The sequence below is a fragment of the Hibiscus syriacus genome, unplaced genomic scaffold (genome assembly GCF_006381635.1).
Source record: "Hibiscus syriacus cultivar Baekdansim isolate YM2019G1 unplaced genomic scaffold, ASM638163v2 tig00110391_pilon, whole genome shotgun sequence".
In the NCBI taxonomy this organism is placed as follows: Eukaryota; Viridiplantae; Streptophyta; class Magnoliopsida; order Malvales; family Malvaceae; genus Hibiscus; species Hibiscus syriacus.
In genome coordinates this window covers 375,884-393,746 of record NW_024062719.1, presented here as the reverse complement: position 1 = coordinate 393,746, position 17,863 = coordinate 375,884, and the positions used below count along the sequence as shown (strand labels likewise).

General features: G+C 32.5%; 2 protein-coding genes across 2 annotated transcripts; both read left to right on the top strand.

Annotated features, from left to right (window-relative positions):
• Positions 1-12,199: 12,199 nt before the first annotated feature.
• Positions 12,200-13,629, top strand: LOC120123206. The gene has a single exon (XM_039142142.1). The coding sequence runs from the start codon at positions 12,300-12,302 to the stop codon at positions 13,377-13,379; it is 1,080 nt and encodes a 359-aa protein (XP_038998073.1). The 5' UTR covers positions 12,200-12,299; the 3' UTR covers positions 13,380-13,629.
• Positions 13,630-15,290: 1,661 nt separating this feature from the next.
• Positions 15,291-17,341, top strand: LOC120123167 (cytochrome c). Its single transcript, XM_039142121.1, has 3 exons — positions 15,291-15,500; positions 15,896-16,029; positions 16,963-17,341. Exons 1-3 carry the CDS (start codon positions 15,389-15,391, stop codon positions 17,053-17,055), a joined length of 339 nt encoding a protein of 112 aa, XP_038998052.1. The 5' UTR covers positions 15,291-15,388; the 3' UTR covers positions 17,056-17,341.
• The last annotated feature ends 522 nt before the right edge of the window (positions 17,342-17,863 follow it).

Here is a 17,863-nt window from a genome sequence, read left to right as displayed (position 1 = left end):
GTCTCTTTGCCTACATCATATCTATATGAGCATAATACACAACCACATCCAGATCTATATCATACTTGATTAACTTAACTTTATATTTCCTTCAAATCTTATAACTCTATTGTCCATACCATTACAGCTTATTTGTAACAAATTTTCAACCTAGGGCATAAGCCCTAATCAAACTAATTATATACATCCTTTCTGTTGAAATCAAACCAGTATAATGTACTCACTTATCAAGCCCACACTTTTATTCATATATTGTATTATTCCCTTATCTCCTTTACTGCCTTACATTTCCATCACATACTCTTGTTAGGCAACGCTAACTTTTTCCATCTAGAATGCAAGCCCTTATCATATTCATTATCATATCCAACTCTTGCTTCTATACAATATTATCCCTTTGTTTCAAATTCACAACTCTGATTTCATTTATTTATAAACTTGTCACTGATGTACTTATTCTTGAACTTTTCTACAAATTCTAACCACATCATTTGATCCTTTAACATTCTTATGGTGACACTTGTCCATTATATTCTATATTATCCATATAATAACAAAACTACTCCATATCATTTTTCCCCGATTTAAAACAGTGAAAATCTTCTATTACGATTCTAATATGATTTCAACTTTATGAAATTAACCTTTGCTCTTATGATCCACTTCCTGAGGTGTCCGATATTCATCCTGCCTGGCCAGGGCAGGTGAATGGCTATCACCATCAGGTCTATTACCTCTCAATTCTTTCGAAGCTCTCATTATCATAATTTTATTTTAACTTAATAATCTAATTCTATTAGCAAGCCAACACACTCTTTACACTATCAGATCAGAAATTTTCACTTCGAGTTAGCATGTACATATTTTAAAACTCTTTGACCTTCGGTTTAAGCCTAGAATCGGCTAAACCTTAGCTCTGATACCATTAAATGTAACACCCCCAACCTATACCCGACCCGGATACAAGTCCGAGGTGTCACATTGACTTTTCAAAACATATACATTCATAAAAACTATGGGAAATTTAAACTTTTATTAACATAAAACTTATAATTACATAAGTTCAAACCATTACAAAATTGATCAGAGCATGCGTAAATTACACTTTTGTACATTCCAAAACTTTTGACTTCACAAAATACATACTATGAATTTACTTCTGATATGATCTTTTAGTAAAGATATGCTGCTCCGCCAATCCTAAGATTGATCCTCATGCTTTCTTGTACCTACGTGTAAATCACTTACATGCTAAGTCATAGACTTAGTGATGCATAAAGATATGATAAAGAACTTCTATAATTATGAACATATAATCAATTATCTAATAACAATTATGCATATAATATTATAAATCCACAATGTCATATAGAAATCAGTATAAACAATAATAACATATTAACATGCAAATATGTACATACTCTTTATATCTTTTATAAGCCCATGTACACTATTGAGAACTCAAGGTATAAGAGTACTATGAGGTTGTGCACACATAGGCTGTCACCACAGCTCGTATAAAATCCACTAAGTGGCATATGAAATCTGTGTCCCGAAGAACCTATCCATATATTCCAAAGAACATAACTGTCCATATGTCCCGAAGGACATAGGTAATCCTGTCCATATGTCCCGAAGGACATAGGTAAACTATCCATATGTCTCGAAAGACATAGGTGACCCTCGACTCTTAGCATGCCAACTATACCTCTAGATCTCATGATTCATATCATGGGCATTATCTTTTATCCTTTCAGATAATCAAATATTCATCTATTCACATCATATAACTTATATCATGCTTTATATTTTGTACTCATATAATCATATCACTTATACTTTCTTTTTCATATGTCTCACGTCATATCATTCATAATCACATAACTTTAACATACTTAATATATCATATAACTCAACTAACTAAATCTCAGTTCACATGTAGTTTCCTAACATATTCCTATTTAGATTATTTAACATAAACAAGTAATCTCGTGTATCCTATAAGTAAATACTATCTATTTGGTCTCACTCTTTCATTTACTCATATAAATCATTTCTATTATTTCAATTTACATAACTCCTATATTATAGTTTTCTTTGAGTATATAATTCTTTCCTAAAATAATTATCTTACAATTTCGTATCATCTATTATGTTCAAGTCTCCTCATTAATATACTATTCTCATTTAATCATATAATTTAATTATATTGATTCCTATAATTAATCACATATATCATGTAGCATGTGTAGTCACCTATCATATAAGTTATTTGTATTGTTCAATTCCTATAAACTTCTCATATGATTTCCTATATTCTTTGTACTATACTTTATATCACATAAAAACCTACATATTTTAGATCATAATTCCATTTATACAATTCCTTATATCTCTATTGTCGTTTATCATGTCACATAGATTCCATACATTCACATATGTTCACACAACCATGTAAAATATATAATCACATATCCTCATATCAATCACATGCTCATATTTATTATTCATTTATACTACTATAGGAAATAGACTCATCACGAGTCTTATTTTCATTCATCATACATCACTAATACGTATTCACCTTAGTCTTGTTTGAATTGAATCAATTCTAATTCTTTGATTTCTCTGGAACAAAGTCACGTTCAATATCTACATAATTATTCATTGATACATATCAATATTCCACTTGATATACTCCAATCTTTCATTTCTCATACTAAAGGAAAAACTAATTTCATTCCTTGTTTAATGTATGTATCAGTACACTCTATAGTGTATCGATACATCCCTCACTGAGGTATCGGTACACTGCATGTGTATCGATACCCATATTACATTCAAAACTTTCGTTTCAAGGGGGTATCGATACACTCCTTAATGTATCGATACACTATGAAGATGTTCTTCAAAATTGGTCTTAGTGTATAGGTACCTGTTCATAGGGTACCGGTACACCCTGCCCATAACAGACTTTTTCACCCAAAAATTCACTCAATTTAGCTCAAATGTTTTATATTTCATCCCCTTTTATATTCTTAACTCGCATACATATACTTAAACTCATTAATACTCATTTATCACATCTCTAACCTCAAAATCCTATCCTCTACATGGAATTCAAGAATCATACCGATTTTTCCACTTGTTCTAAATCTAATTCTATTACTTCATATCTCTTTATTCAACCACTGATAAGTCAAATTTAGTTTCAAATTCCACTTACCAATTCTATTCCAAGTTTTCATTCAAAAACTCTTAATCTTTAATCTCTCCTAACTTCTTAATCCTTTGATTTAAAGTTGACTTAAGCTTAAGTATTATCTAATGATCATAACCAAATCAAAAATTCAACAATAAATTAACCATCTGGAAAACTACATTTGCTTAAAGCTCATGGCCACGATGGAGAAGAAGAGAACTCTGGAAACTACAACCTTGTCTCCTCCTCAATTCTACGTGGACCACTCCCTTAAAAAGGGAAAAATAAAAAATCTTTCTTTGCCAATTGACCATTTTACCCTTTACTTCCTTTAAAAATTAATAGCTCTTCATAAAATATTTCCAAATAAGTCTATGAAGTTTTCAATCTTTTTAAAATCATACCTTAAAGTTTTAAAACTTCTAATTTAGTCACTAACCCTGATTTTGGGATATTACAAGGATTCCAAAGTAGGCCACTGTGGCAACACCTATGGGTGGAAGTGTATGGAAGAATGTGACATAATAGCCCAAATTTTAGGAGGTGTGATAAATTGATGACGATTGCGTGCATCCCAAATCATATCTCTTGACATACCTTTTAGGAAATTCAAAGGAGGTTAATCCTAAGTAGACAAATGAAATGAGATAGATATTTCAATTCAAGCAAAGACTTCAACAAAGAGGATGAAGTAACGATTTACAAACAACGACGTTTGCAATACTAAAATGGCACCATGCATGCATATTTATGCATTTGCAAAAATAGGAGCATACACATTCATTTTCATTAAGTTTTGAACGTTTGACAAGAATTCAAGAAGTCGACAAATATCTCATCTCTACAAAGGAAGAGGATTTCAGCAAAGATTTAGTCCACCTTGTCACCTTCGAAAGAAGTGAACCTCAGCAAAAAATTAAGGACCTTTGGGTACCTTAATTACATATCAAGGACACATGATAATAGACCAAACATTTATAATTTAAGAGTTCATGATGAGAAGAAGTCATTCGATGAGGGAGAATAAGTTCCTAATGAGAAGAACATGTTCACCTCTTCGTACGATTCCATCACATAATGAGTTGGATCAACATCACATTTGCTCGACTGCATCACAGAAGGAGTTGGATCAGTATTTCCAAGAGAATAAGTTCATAATAAGAAGAACTTGTACAACTTTTGCTCGATTCCTTCACAGAAGAAGTTGGATCAAAATTTTAAGACAAGAAGTTCATAATGAGAAGAACTTGTTCAGAAGTTCATAATGAGAAGAACTTGTTCAGAAGTTCATAATGAAAAGCATGTGTTCAGCCTTTGCTGATTCCATAACAGAAGGAGTTATATTAACATTTCAAGAGAAGAAGTTCATAATGAGAAGAACTTGTTGCTCGAGTCCATCACTGAAGGATTTGGAATCATTTAAAGAAAAAAAAGTTCATAATAAGAAGAAATTGCTCAAACTTTGCTCGGTTCCTTCACAGAAGAGTTGGATCAACATTTTCAAAGAGTTTGTAATGATAAGAACTCATAGCTCAAGAAGCTCGATGGTCACGACAAAAATAGTGCTTTATGTATTTTCTCTATTTCAGTTCCACCTCAATGAGCAAATAGGTGCAACAGTAATCACCATTTATTTGATTATAAATTATTATTATTATTATTATTTATTAATTTTAATATTATTTATTATTATTAATTAATATTATTATTATTATTATAAACAAATATGCCCAAAAATTATTGATATTATTAATTAAATGTACAAGTCCAATAGTGGCCCAATTCCAAGGCCCATGTACAACTATGGTTTTGTCATATTCCTTAAACCACCAAGCCACATCAATCGTTGGATAAGATCTGATCCAACGGCCTAAATCAACCCAAATTAGTGTTTTGACCTAAACTCATCAACCTTCATGCGCCAAGAATCTGTCACATGCCCGAGGCTCTCATGTGTGTCAATCACATTGTCATCCTCCTATGTTCACCCGTGACTCGCGGTTCCTGAGGAATGCAGCTACCACTAAAAAACATGTCGGTCACCATAAAAATGAATAAAGAAAGCATCGAGTAAATTTTTTTACGCTTGCCTTTTGATAAGATCACGGTTGTCTATCCCAGAGCTGTGTTCCCCGCCAGTATCTCCTCGAACAAGTCACAAAGGCAAAAAAAATTAGACATCTCTCTTCTCTTTTACATGCAACAAGAAATAAAACAAAAAGGCAAACATTCCTCTATATAATGAACAACAACAACGATAAAAAAAGAAAATTAAGCCTTTTCCTTTGATTTTCGTAAGAGAATAAGAGAGAGTGATAGCAGCCACAACATAAGAATATAAAAAAGGGAGAGGAAAACTGAGAGAGGAGATACCTTGGCCTTCTATCGGAGCCTCCAAACATCGTTGGAGAACACCCATTTTTAAGGTAAATGCTTAGATTTAGGCCATAAAAGACAGATTTAGGGGAAAATAGCCTATGATTTGGTTTTGGGGAGAAGAGAGAAGCATTTTGGCTCACTTTGGGTTTTTTGACCACTGCCGACGACGGTAGATTACGTGACTGGAGCTCAGCTATAATGGTCGAAGGTTTCATGCCTTCTCCAGCTAGAGGAAGAGAGGGGGATTTGAGATAAAATTTCTTCTATCTTTAGCAAAAAACAAGAGAGTGGAACAAATGAAAGATAAGGCCATATTTTGCCTAATTCCATGCTTATATATCAAGTGCCATACAACGCTGTTTTGGGGCTATAAAATAGCATGTGGGTAAATTGTTGTAGAGGCCCTCATATTTTGTAATCGTTTCGTTTTGGTCATATATTATTTATATTATTTCCAATTTAGTCATTAATATGAGATCCATGTTTTATGCATTAGGCTTTAACTCTGATTGCTTTTACACTTTAGTCACCATCTGAATATGAGATGTTTCGGTTTAATAGCCGGAATGGTTTAACAATGTTTGGTTTGTATCATTTTAGTTTTAAAGCTATCACATGTAAACGTGTGTAATTTACATTCTGAATCCCTCTAGTTTTGTTGAATGCTTATTTTGGCCCTTAATTAACATAATCAATAAATAAAAATAAATTTATTTGCTAATAAGTCCCTGTAGCTTTACTTTAGTTCTAATTCAGTCTATTACTTTATTCATTTAGTATAAATGTTTGCTTGAATTTATTTAGAATGGATATAACCCACATTAAATGATAAAATATCCCTAAAATCACACTTATTCTTAGATTTATTTAATACTCGTAATTTTCAAGAAAAATTTCGTAGAATGGGCGTGAAAAGTGTGACCTATCGAGGTAGTATGATTCAATACGACGTTCGAACAAAAATAAACTTGAAAATAATCGAGTATGTCTGAATAAATAAAAATGAATAATAATTATTTTCGTATTTGCTTATTTTTATACGTTACTTTAATTTGTTTATTTCTATTTTATTCATATTAATATGAGATCCTAAATAAATAAATAAAGAATATTCTCGAATTGGAAAGAGATAGATGGGATAACCTTCCAATTGGAGACGTGTAAATCCGTGATCTCTTCTCAAAATAGAGAATATTCTTTTAGTTTGAAACGAATTAATTAATAAGTGATAAAACAAATCTTTAGATGATTCTTGATTTCTAGCATTATTTAATTCCACTACCACGATGACGTGTAAGCGATTATTTCTGGCAAATGCATATCAATTTTGTTTTAAAATTATTTTTATATTTATTTAAATTATTTTTAAATGTTTTAGGTACTTAACCTACTAACTCAAAGGTTGATGGCAACTCCGATTTTAAAATTTATTCGATTTTTCAAACACATGATTTTTTTTTACATTTTAAAAATAAAAATCGCTTTCGTTTTTCATTATGTAGAAAAAAATCGATAATCATGTGATTTAAGATTTATACATTAATATTTTAAGAGCAAACATAGAATAGATATCAAAGAAAAAATAATATGAAGATTAAAGTGTTTTTTGGCTCTTGAAAATCTTGATTTAAGGCAAATGGAAGTATCTTATGGATCATATGAATCTTGGAAGATTGTTTCATGGGCTAGCTCTAAAGAATAATATAACAATCAAAAGTGTTTTTACGCTCACCATACTGATGATGCTGAGATGCGAAAATAATTAATGATTCATTCTTTTTAGTATAGGCGAATAACCGCTATTCAATGTCTTAAGACTCATGCATGGGGGATATTTTGAGAGCTAATGTAGGTGTTTTGATAAAGAGGGGGAAAATTCAAGATCCGCAAAGAAAATGAAAGAAATCTATATATTAAAAAATATAAAAAATCTATCATTTGGTCCCTAAAATTATAAAAATGAAATTATAAAATGAATGTTGATAATAATTAATGGAGATTTATGTGAATTTCGCAAATATTATTTATCATGTATCTGTTAAGAATATCATAATATCATTTTTTTTAATCAATTTTAAATCTAATCCTATCAAAAGAAAGAATAATGGAAGACTTTAAGAAAAATAAGGAAATTTCTAGTAAATTTAAAAAACATAATTTTAGGAGTAAGCAAAATTCGATTTGATTCAAAAAATTGATTCTATCGATTTGACTTGATTCGAAAAACTCAACTTGAATTGAAAAAATATTAAGTTTAAATTGAGTTGTAAAATACAACTTGAATAACTCAAATAGTAATTCGTATAACCCCAAATTTTTTTATAATTAGTATATTGATTTTTAAATTTAAGTCGTCTTCTGATTCTGTATGATATATATATATCATACATAAAAAATATGAAAAAATATATATGTATTATATAGCTATAAAAAGTTATTTAAATTGAAATAAAATAATATCATAATATTGTTAATATTTATCATTAATTAAATAGAAATTTGAAAATTTGATTTGACTCGAACGAACTCGACTTGAAAAATTTTCAAGTCAACTTCGAGTTGTTAAATAAAATTCATCATCTCAAATAACTCAAATTTTTTACTCGACTCGATATGACTCGATCAAACAATCACTCTTCCATAATATAAAAAATATATAGAAAAAACAAACAAAGATGATCGTCTTAACAAACCAACTAAATATACTTTTACTTTCTTTAACGTGATAATATAATTAAAATCTGATTGAGTCATTAAAAATAATATTCAATAAATCAAGATTTGGCATGGATATTATTTGAGATACAGATTTATTTCCTTTTAAAGTAGCTTCCCTCCATCCATAATCTGTAGCTCTTTTAGTACTAACTATTCATAATCATCATCTCCTGATATAAATTAACAGAACAGAAAAGCCACACACAAAAAACCAATTTCATAGAAAAAAGGGGGAAAAAACAAATTGTTGTTTATAAGAAAAACAGAAGCAATCCGTAATGACCGTAGACGCGGCCAAAGCAAAATCCACGTAAGAACGGCAAGAAAACACCCATTGAGGGAACTCCGAAGCAAGAGGTTTGGACGACACAGCTGGAGACAGGCTGTCACCCAACGAAGTCCCACTCACCTATTCCCCAAAACTACGTTTTTCCTCTCTCTCTCTCTCTCTCTCTCTCTCGATTCTTGATTTCTACATTGCAAACAGTTATAGGGTTTCTCGATCCCTTTTCTTCGATTCTCCGTCTCGTTTACCGACCTCGGCGGATCAAGATTCTTCTCTTAGTAAGCTCTTCGTCGGTCAATCTTTTACCTCATTCTTGTGTGTTTTTTTTACTTTCCCCCTTGTTTGGTATTGTTGCGAATATCTTTTTTTTAATAATTTTTTATGATATCCGATGGCATTTTAGCATAATGATTGTACTGCATGCACTATCGATGACGATGAATTTTAGGAAGTTCAATTATTATTTTTGTTCATATGTATATTTTCAAGATGCCTAGATTTGTCTAATTGATTGGCTGGAGTTTGTATTTTTTTAATTTTAATAATTTATAGTTAATGATAGGGAAATTTAAAAAAAAAAATTATAGATTTTGCAACGTTTGTTAATTATTTTATAACTAGAGGAAATCATGCTTATTTCTCCAATGATAGTGCAGGAAAAAAGCTTCCCCCCCCCTTGATTTTGTTTAAGATCAAATTAATTGAAAATTTAGGGGAATTGATTGGATTCTCAATGAGGTTTTAGGTCATCAGTTTTATTATTTGTAGACTATAATTAATTAAGCATAATGATAATTCTCTCTTAGTTTCATAATTCATTTATTTGACAGTTTTGACTAATATTCTTGTGTCACAAGTGACAATACGGGCAGCGCTGACGTTATTTTTGTCCATCTTTGCTTATTGTTGGCATTGTGATTAAAGCATATCTGGATGTTTTATTTCAACACCTGCCTATGATCTGTTATGGTTTGATTCATTTGGTCAGATATTGCTTATTAGGGAGCAACTTATTGCCAATCTCCAAATGATTTGAAGTGTTGAGTTTGATTTGCTAATCATGTAAAGAGCTTTGTCTTGCTTAGATGGAAATTATTTGCTGAAATGTTTAACATCTTATTTGTACCTCATATTTTTTTGATAGGAATTGCAGGCCTCATTAAAAACCCCCTTCTTGATTAATGGAGCTTGAAAGAAAGCTCCTTAATCAGCGGAAGGAGGAAAAGAGTGCCTTAGACATTTTATTAATCAGAAGAAATTACATAAGATTTAACAACTAGTCCATAATGGATTACATAAAACTTAACAACTTCACTAACAACCAAAACCCTATAACTCGAACAAGAAGATCCATTGATAAGACCTAACAATCAACCAATCCCTGACTTTGCTAAACTGTCTGCCTCTCCATTACATGCCCTTGGAATCCACCTAACCGAATGCACCCTATCCGAGATGAGTACTGAGATCGCTTTAACTAATTGCAAAGTAAAAACAGGAGCCAAAGCCGGGAACTGAATCCAATCCACTGCAGACTTACAGTCACTCTCCACAATCAACCTACCAACAGAAACCCAAACTGAAGACAAAAAGATTTCAATGCCTCTCTTTATAGCCTTTAACTCAACAACCGGCGGGGGACCTTGACCTACATTTTCTGAAAAAGTCAGAAGAGTGGTGCTATTGTAGTCTCTTAAAATACCTCCTATACATCCATCCTTGCCATTGAGTCTAGCAGCTCCATCAACATTCATCTTCAAAAAATCAACAGGGGGTGGGTGCCAGCGAAACAGCTGAAAATCCTTAGGTTTATGAACTGAAAAACCATCTGCAAGAGATGGGTCACCAATCAGCACATCCTCCTGTATAGGAAACTTAGGATACTTGGCTAAAAACCATTTAGATAACCTGAATCTAGTAACAAAAAACAGAGCCATCCTGTCAAGGGGAGAACCTTCGAACACCATTGCATTCCTAATTTTCCAAATAGACCAAAATACTACTCCCGGAATAAATTTCCAAATCAACGAATTCCCCCTCAACTCACCCCAGGAGCTAAGCAGAGAAGGAGGGTTCTTAGGAAGTACTAAAGCTATATCCCAAAAGCTTGCCATTTTATTCCACAATTCCCAAGCTACATAACACGAAATAAATAAGTGTTGCACTGATTCCACTTGTTTCTTACACAACGGACAAAGAATGTCAACCCCTAGCTGCATTCCTCTGTTCACCAACTCTTCTCTTACTGCCACTTTCTGATGAGCTAGCTGCCACAAAAAAATTTCAACACAAGGAGGAGATACACCCAACCACACCCCTTTCAACCACAAATCCGAACCCCCAGACCCTTTCCCAATTGCATTTCTGCAAGACTTGACTGAAAACAGCCCATCACCACTTACAGACCAAGATAGAAAATCTTCTACTGAATCAGATAGTTTAACATCCTTCAGTTTTGTCATCAATTCCAACCACTGATCCAATTCCCAATCACACAAATTCCTTCTAGTTTGGATGTTCCATACCCAACCGTTCGAATCAAAACTGCCAAACTCCTCAACCTTACCCCATTTGCTTGTAGAAAGCGCAAACATCCTAGGAAATTGATTTTTTAAAGGAACCTCATCAACCCATTGATCTGACCAAAATGAATTTGTACCTCATATTTATATTAATATATTATCTTCTGCTCAATCGTTGTTACTTTTTCTTTGATGATGTGAAAACTAATGGCCTCTCGTGTTTTCTGTTGTCTCAATGTTTAATTAAGATGGAATGTAAGAATATTTTCCGAATGACATGAGACAAATAGTGATGCACATGACATCAAACAGTTGTGTCTTTTTGTAAATGAGACTGTCATTGCTGTTGGTTTATATGGAGTGAGTCTGCACCACCAAAACTTGATATATCTGCTGCATATTCTGAGTAAAAAGAACCATCTGAGTGACATGAGACATAAATAGTGATGCACATGACATCATATTCTTTTTGAAAATGAGACTGTTATTGCTGTTGGTTTACATGGGGTGAGTCTGCACCAGCAAAACTTGATATATCTTCTGTATGTTCTGAGTAATCTATTTGATATGTTTATTTCCATACGCATTTAAACACGGATGGTTCTTTTTACTAGAATCTGTCTATTAGATGATTGTCATAAAAATGTTCTGGCTTGCTTTGTGATATTTGGTCATATGCATAAAAAAATGTTCTGTTTTAATAATAAGTTCCTATAAAATTGGAGGTCTAGAACATTTTTCACTTTTTCTTTTATCAGAGTAGGTGTGGGGCACAAAGCGGTGGTTTTTATTAAACTGTCATGCATGCTATAGAAATCTTTGTTCTTTTGTTATAAGAGTTTTCTTCATGATATTTTTGGTTAATTGTTGATTTGTTCCCTTTACTCTGCAGGTTCTTGGACAAATAATTGAAGTTTGAGCTAATCCTTCAAGTTAGTGGTTGAAACAGCAGTCTAAATTTAACATTTTTAAGTTTTGAATCAGTTTTTTGCATTAAATACATGAATATGGTAGGCAGGCAAGAAGATACGAGTTAATTAATGATGCCAGCTTAATCATCTTTGCACATAGTTCCAGTAATAATTCCTTGATAGCCTCTAGATATAATTCTCAGAAGACTGTTTGTGCGCTATCAGAGGATCCTTTGTATCCATGCTGGCTGAGAGTATGCGTGGAATCTGTGTTTCGGGTAATGCCCCTGAAGAGATATTCCGCCGAAGCATTCGGTGTGTTGACAATTTGTCTAGTTGCTCTGTTGGTTCTTCTCGGTTTGGTGTGCATTGCATACTTGCTTTACGTGCGTTCACGCGTTCTTAGACAAGGATTCATTCAGCTTAGTTATTTCAATGGACCTTGCATCATCCGAATCACGTTCATTTTGTTCACCATCTGGTGGGGTTTTGGTGAAATTATACGGCTAAATTTTCTAAGACGACAAGGAAGAGTGTTTAATGCACTCAATTTCAAATGGCAAGAAAACATCTGCAAATGTTACATCGTGTCAAATTTAGGTTTTGCGGAACCTTGCATGTTCCTCACTCTCGTTTTTCTTCTTCGAGCTCCTTTACAGAATATAGACACTGGCATTCTGAGCAGAAAATGGAATGGGAAAACAGCGGGCTATATTTTTCTCTACTGCCTCCCTGTGTTTGTTCTTCAACTTATACTTATTTTGATTGCACCAGATTTACGGAAGGATAGAAGAGAATTATCACCATATTTCCCAAGGGTAGTTGTTCGAGTGATGCAAAATTCTGATGACATCGCCCTTTGCACTTACCCTTTATTGAATACTATTCTTCTAGGACTTTTTGCTACCATCTTGACCATCTACTTGTTTTGGCTTGGGAGGCGGATTTTGCAATTGGTTATCAATAGGGGTTTGAGGAGGAGAGTGTACACATTAATTTTCTCGGTCTTGAGTTTACTTCAATTAAGGGTTGTTTTACTTGGACTATCTGTTTTATCTAAACCAGAACAATTTCTGTTTGAAGCTCTTGCCTTCTCAGCTTTTCTTGCTCAACTATGTTGTGCTGGTTTCTGCATTTGCATACTTGTCTGCTACCCGGTTAAGGACTGTCTAGCCCTGAGGAACCTTCATGACTTGGAGGCTAGGCGAAGGGCTTTTCTCGATGTTCAAAATGACTCTGTTTCTCTCATCCCTAATCAGAGCCACCCCGAAGGAAGTTCCGGAATTAGCAGCGAGATGAGTTTTGATGCCTCTACCTCAACTGGGGCATTCGTGCAACTGACCCGCTTCTCTCCTAGCTGAGAATGCGATCCCACCAGCACCGCCACTTTGTGGCCATGGATCATCAAGCAAGTAAACAAGAAGAAACCGAGCAGTTTGCGAAGAAGATCAATTTTGTGTCTAAGAAAGTAAGCAAGAAGAAACCGAGTAGTTTTTCTTTTTCTTCTTAATTCAGATATGATGGTTTTGCTGGATGCAAGCTATAACTCGAATCCCATTTTGTAACACTATTTTTAACATGCATCCATTGTGTTCAAATTTACAAATTCTTTTGCTATGTTGGAAATTTTGAGTTGATAGCTGGTATGGTAAATTTACAAATGTGTTGAAAAATATTCGTAACGGACTGCTGTTGTCTTGGAGAAATGATAATTATGAGCTGCAGTATTGTTACTTAAGTTATGCTTTGAACTATCAAAAGAGCAAATAAACGATTAAAGAATATTCTTTTTATTATGCTTGCTGGTGAACTGTCCGACATGCCACTGCCAACTTGTTTGAAATTGCTCGTCTCGATAATGAATATGGGACCAGGTCAATGTTAGTTACTTAGTTGTGTATTTAAAAATTTACATTATAAATTTGAAGTTAAGTTATCAATATAATATATAACCAAAATATTAAGTATTAAATTATATAAAAATTTAAAATTTTTAGATTGAATTTCATTATTCCTTGATCCCTTCTTGTTAAAACTGTTGTATGTATTCTCGTGAACAGAGTAAATTTCAGGTTTAGAACGTATTTTTCTTGGTTTTTGTTTTTTTATATTAATTTTAAATTCAATAATTTTTTAATGATATCATAATTTGAGATTATGATGTGTGATCATTCTTAGAATATCGTTGAAATAACATAAAATTTTGGTTAAAGGATTAATATAAACTAAAAGTCTAACAATGGGATGAATCAATTTACCTTAATGGTTAAAAGAATAATTGTTATTTCTAGAGGTTACGGGTTCGAACACTAACAACTGCAACAGAGTGATTGAACGTTCATTGTTAAATGATTAAAAATTATTTAGAATATATATTACTTTATAATCACTTTAACTTGATGAAAAACGAAACGGCTCTGGACCATTCAAATGTTTCATACTCGATTTCCAATTGTACACACCATAATTGATATTGTAAGTAATATTGATTTTAGAATGCAATTAAAAAAAATTTATGGTAAAAAATTTAACTCCTTCATGAAAAGAGAATATTAGGAAAATTATTTTTTCAATTTAGCTGTTGAATTATATTTTATTTTGGTATTAAATAATTTTTTTTATCACTTTTAATATTCAAATTATTAATTTACCTAAAAATTAAGAGTTTATCACTTTTAATATTCAAATTATTAATTTACCTAAATAATTAAGAGTTTCTATATCGGTCAATAAAAATGTATCGTATGTTTGTCTTACAAATTATTAAGAGTTTATCACTTTTAATATTCAAATGATTAATTTACCTAAAAAAATAAAGAGTTTACCACTTTTAATATTCAAATTATTAATTTACCTAAAAAATTAAGAGTTTCTATATCTGTCAATAAAAATATATCATATGTTTGTCTTACAATATTATGAATGACACTAAATAATAATGTTTTTCAATTTACTTACAAAATGTAATACGTATTTGTTAGAAGAATATTTTTCGAAATAAATTTTTTAGATTGAAATTTACTTAAATAGTAAAAAAAATTAGACAAATTGATTGAAGGAGTATTAAAATGAAAAAAAAAACATTAATAGGTGGACGTAGTTTGGGTGCTAGATTGAGTATTAAGCCTAACAATAATACAATAGGCTAACAAAGATTGGGTGTTTTGGTCATTTCACCATTTAAATGTTGATTTGTCTTAACGTGTGGCGCCGGCGCGTGAATTTTGGAATCACATGCTTGCATTATTTAAATGCCGTATGCAAATGCCCTAACAAAAGCTCCACCGCTGATCCATCTGTATACCAAAACTTTGAAGAACAAGAAGGCTTTGATTAGTAAAGAAAAAACCCTCAATCGAAGTCAAAAGAAATGGCCTCATTCGAGCAAGCGCCGCCCGGTAATGCGAAAGCTGGGGAGAAGATCTTCAAGACCAAGTGCGCCCAGTGCCACACCGTAGAAAAAGGCGCTGGTCACAAACAAGGTCGATCTCTCTCTGCCTCTCTCAGATCTGATTTTGTTCTTCTTTGATTGAAATTATTCTTTTCTAAGTTCTTAATTTCGTGCTTTTAGGAACGAGTAATACAACGCTTTCTAATTTAATCCGTGTTGATATCTTTTAAATTTTTTGTAAGAATTATTTGGTTACTTTATTGTTCTCGGATTCATTAACTGTTTACTTCGTATACATAAATTAATCCATGTTTCTTTTAAATATAGATTTTTAGTTCCTAGGTTAGGTATGTTACTTAGGTTTGCACTGAAACAATGTGATCCACACTGATTTCTATGTTGATACAGATCTCTCCTTGATACAATTTTATGTTTTCATTTTTACTACCTTTTTGAAGTTTAGGGGAAAATATGTTCATATTGCAGGGCCAAACCTGAATGGGCTTTTTGGGAGGCAATCCGGCACAACTCCAGGGTACTCTTATTCCGCTGCTAACAAAAATATGGCTGTGAATTGGGGAGAGAACACATTGTATGATTACTTGCTTAATCCTAAGAAGGTATGTAGGAGCCTTTTTTTTTCAGTATAATTTTATCAATTTGCTTGCTATTGTAAGTTCATAGCTTCTCAATATATTCTGTGTCTGTGTGTGTTCATTGGATGGATGATGCCATGATTTTGAAATATAACATGAAACAGAGCTTCTGGGTTTCTTTATCAAACGCTGCGGCTTATCCTTTTGACTCTCATTTGGGACCATGTGTCATGAGGCTCAATTATTTGTTTGTAATATCCGCTAATCACGTGATTCAAAATAGCATGAAAAAGAGTATCTATTTTAGATAGGATTAGTGGCACTGTGTGCTATGTTCAAACCAACCTGAGAAACCGATGACATGGAAGCAGTTGATAGGGTTACCTTGTTGAATGCACAATGTTAATAATATCTTGTTACTGGTCGTCGTCCATTAGTGCCATAAATGACAGCTTAACTTAAGGCGCCCAATGGTTTATTCGTGGGAAAGCTTTTACTTTAACATGATATGTTCGAAGGATGAGCATAAATCGGGGTCTTAAGAAATCATCTAGTGATGCTATTGTTTTGCATCAAAAGGTAATTTCTTATGAGACTGGTAGTATAGTCACTGCTGCTAATTACTTGATTTCCATCATAGGTAAGCCATCTGGGTAGTTAATCTAATTTAAGGATGATATCTTTTTATACATATTCACGGTTGTTTATCGTTGCTTTAAATCAACTATTACCATGTTTGCATTTCGGTGGCCTTATGCTTTTGGTGTTATTAACTGGTCTTAGTTTAGGCACGTAGTAGATGTATCTATGCTAGGATAGCTGATTTGGCTTGATTTGAATCTTGGTTTTGCGAGAAAATACTCTCATATTCAGTCGACTATTGTTATTCGCCTTAAGCATAGAATTCATTGCTGAATTGTTACTGATTCAATTTGCTGGTTAAATTTGCTTGTGCAGTACATTCCTGGGACAAAGATGGTTTTCCCTGGATTGAAGAAGCCACAGGATCGTGCTGACCTTATTGCTTATCTGAAGGAATCAACTGCCTGATGGGTCTGCTTTATATCAGCTATTTTGGAACGAAGGAAGAGTTTTGCTCAATGATTTATTTATTTTTACATGATAATAAAATGACTAGGCAATTCTTGAAATGAAGAGAGAAAACAGTCAACAGCTCCAAGATAATCTGGGTTTTGGAGTTGAAAGATTTCGAGTATTATCAACCTCAATAAAAGGTGAGGCTTCTTGAAGTTTTCATGAAACATTGAAGATTTATTCGAGCCCCAACAGTTTGTTATGATATCTTAATTCTTTATGAGATTTGGATGATGGATAATCGGTGGATTTATGTGTGGGTGTAGTGCAAATATTGGCTTAGGCGTTGATGAATGCTTTTCAATTTGGTTTTTAGGTTTCCTACAATAAGTAACAATTGATACATCTACAACACTCAAACGGTGATACCGAGTATAGGGATATACGAATGATTTTAGATTTGTAATATTTTAGAGGATAAATTTATAAAACTTTAGGAATTTAAAAACGAATTATTGTTTAGAAAATAAAAATATATTAAAAATATAAAAATTTAAAATCTCAAGAGTCAATCGTCCCTTCTATGTTTTTATTTGTAGTTGTCATCTTGCATCTATAATTTCTAAAACCTATTTAAAAGAAAATTTTGTTTTAATAATACAAAAACTATAAAATCAAGATTGAGTTTGTGTTCTTTTGGAGTGGTTCCAAAACATAGTTTGGGGTGACTCAAATCTAGGTTTGTGCAAAATTATCCGACTCGACGACCCATACTTAAAAAAATTAGGTAATTTTTTTAAAAAAATTTACCCGGTCGAGTCGG

What these genes read in the sequence shown, in the direction of transcription:
- LOC120123167 (XM_039142121.1), top strand. Translation starts at nt 15,389, where the DNA reads ATGGCCTCATTCGAGCAAGCGCCGCCCGGTAATGCGAAAGCTGGGGAG. An exon ending in AGGCGCTGGTCACAAACAAG is followed by an intron (nt 15,501 to 15,895) that starts GTCGATCTCTCT and finishes TTCATATTGCAG; the next exon opens with GGCCAAACCTGAATGGGCTT. An exon ending in ACTTGCTTAATCCTAAGAAG is followed by an intron (nt 16,030 to 16,962) that starts GTATGTAGGAGC and finishes TTGCTTGTGCAG; the next exon opens with TACATTCCTGGGACAAAGAT.
- LOC120123206 (XM_039142142.1), top strand. Translation starts at nt 12,300, where the DNA reads ATGCCCCTGAAGAGATATTCCGCCGAAGCATTCGGTGTGTTGACAATT.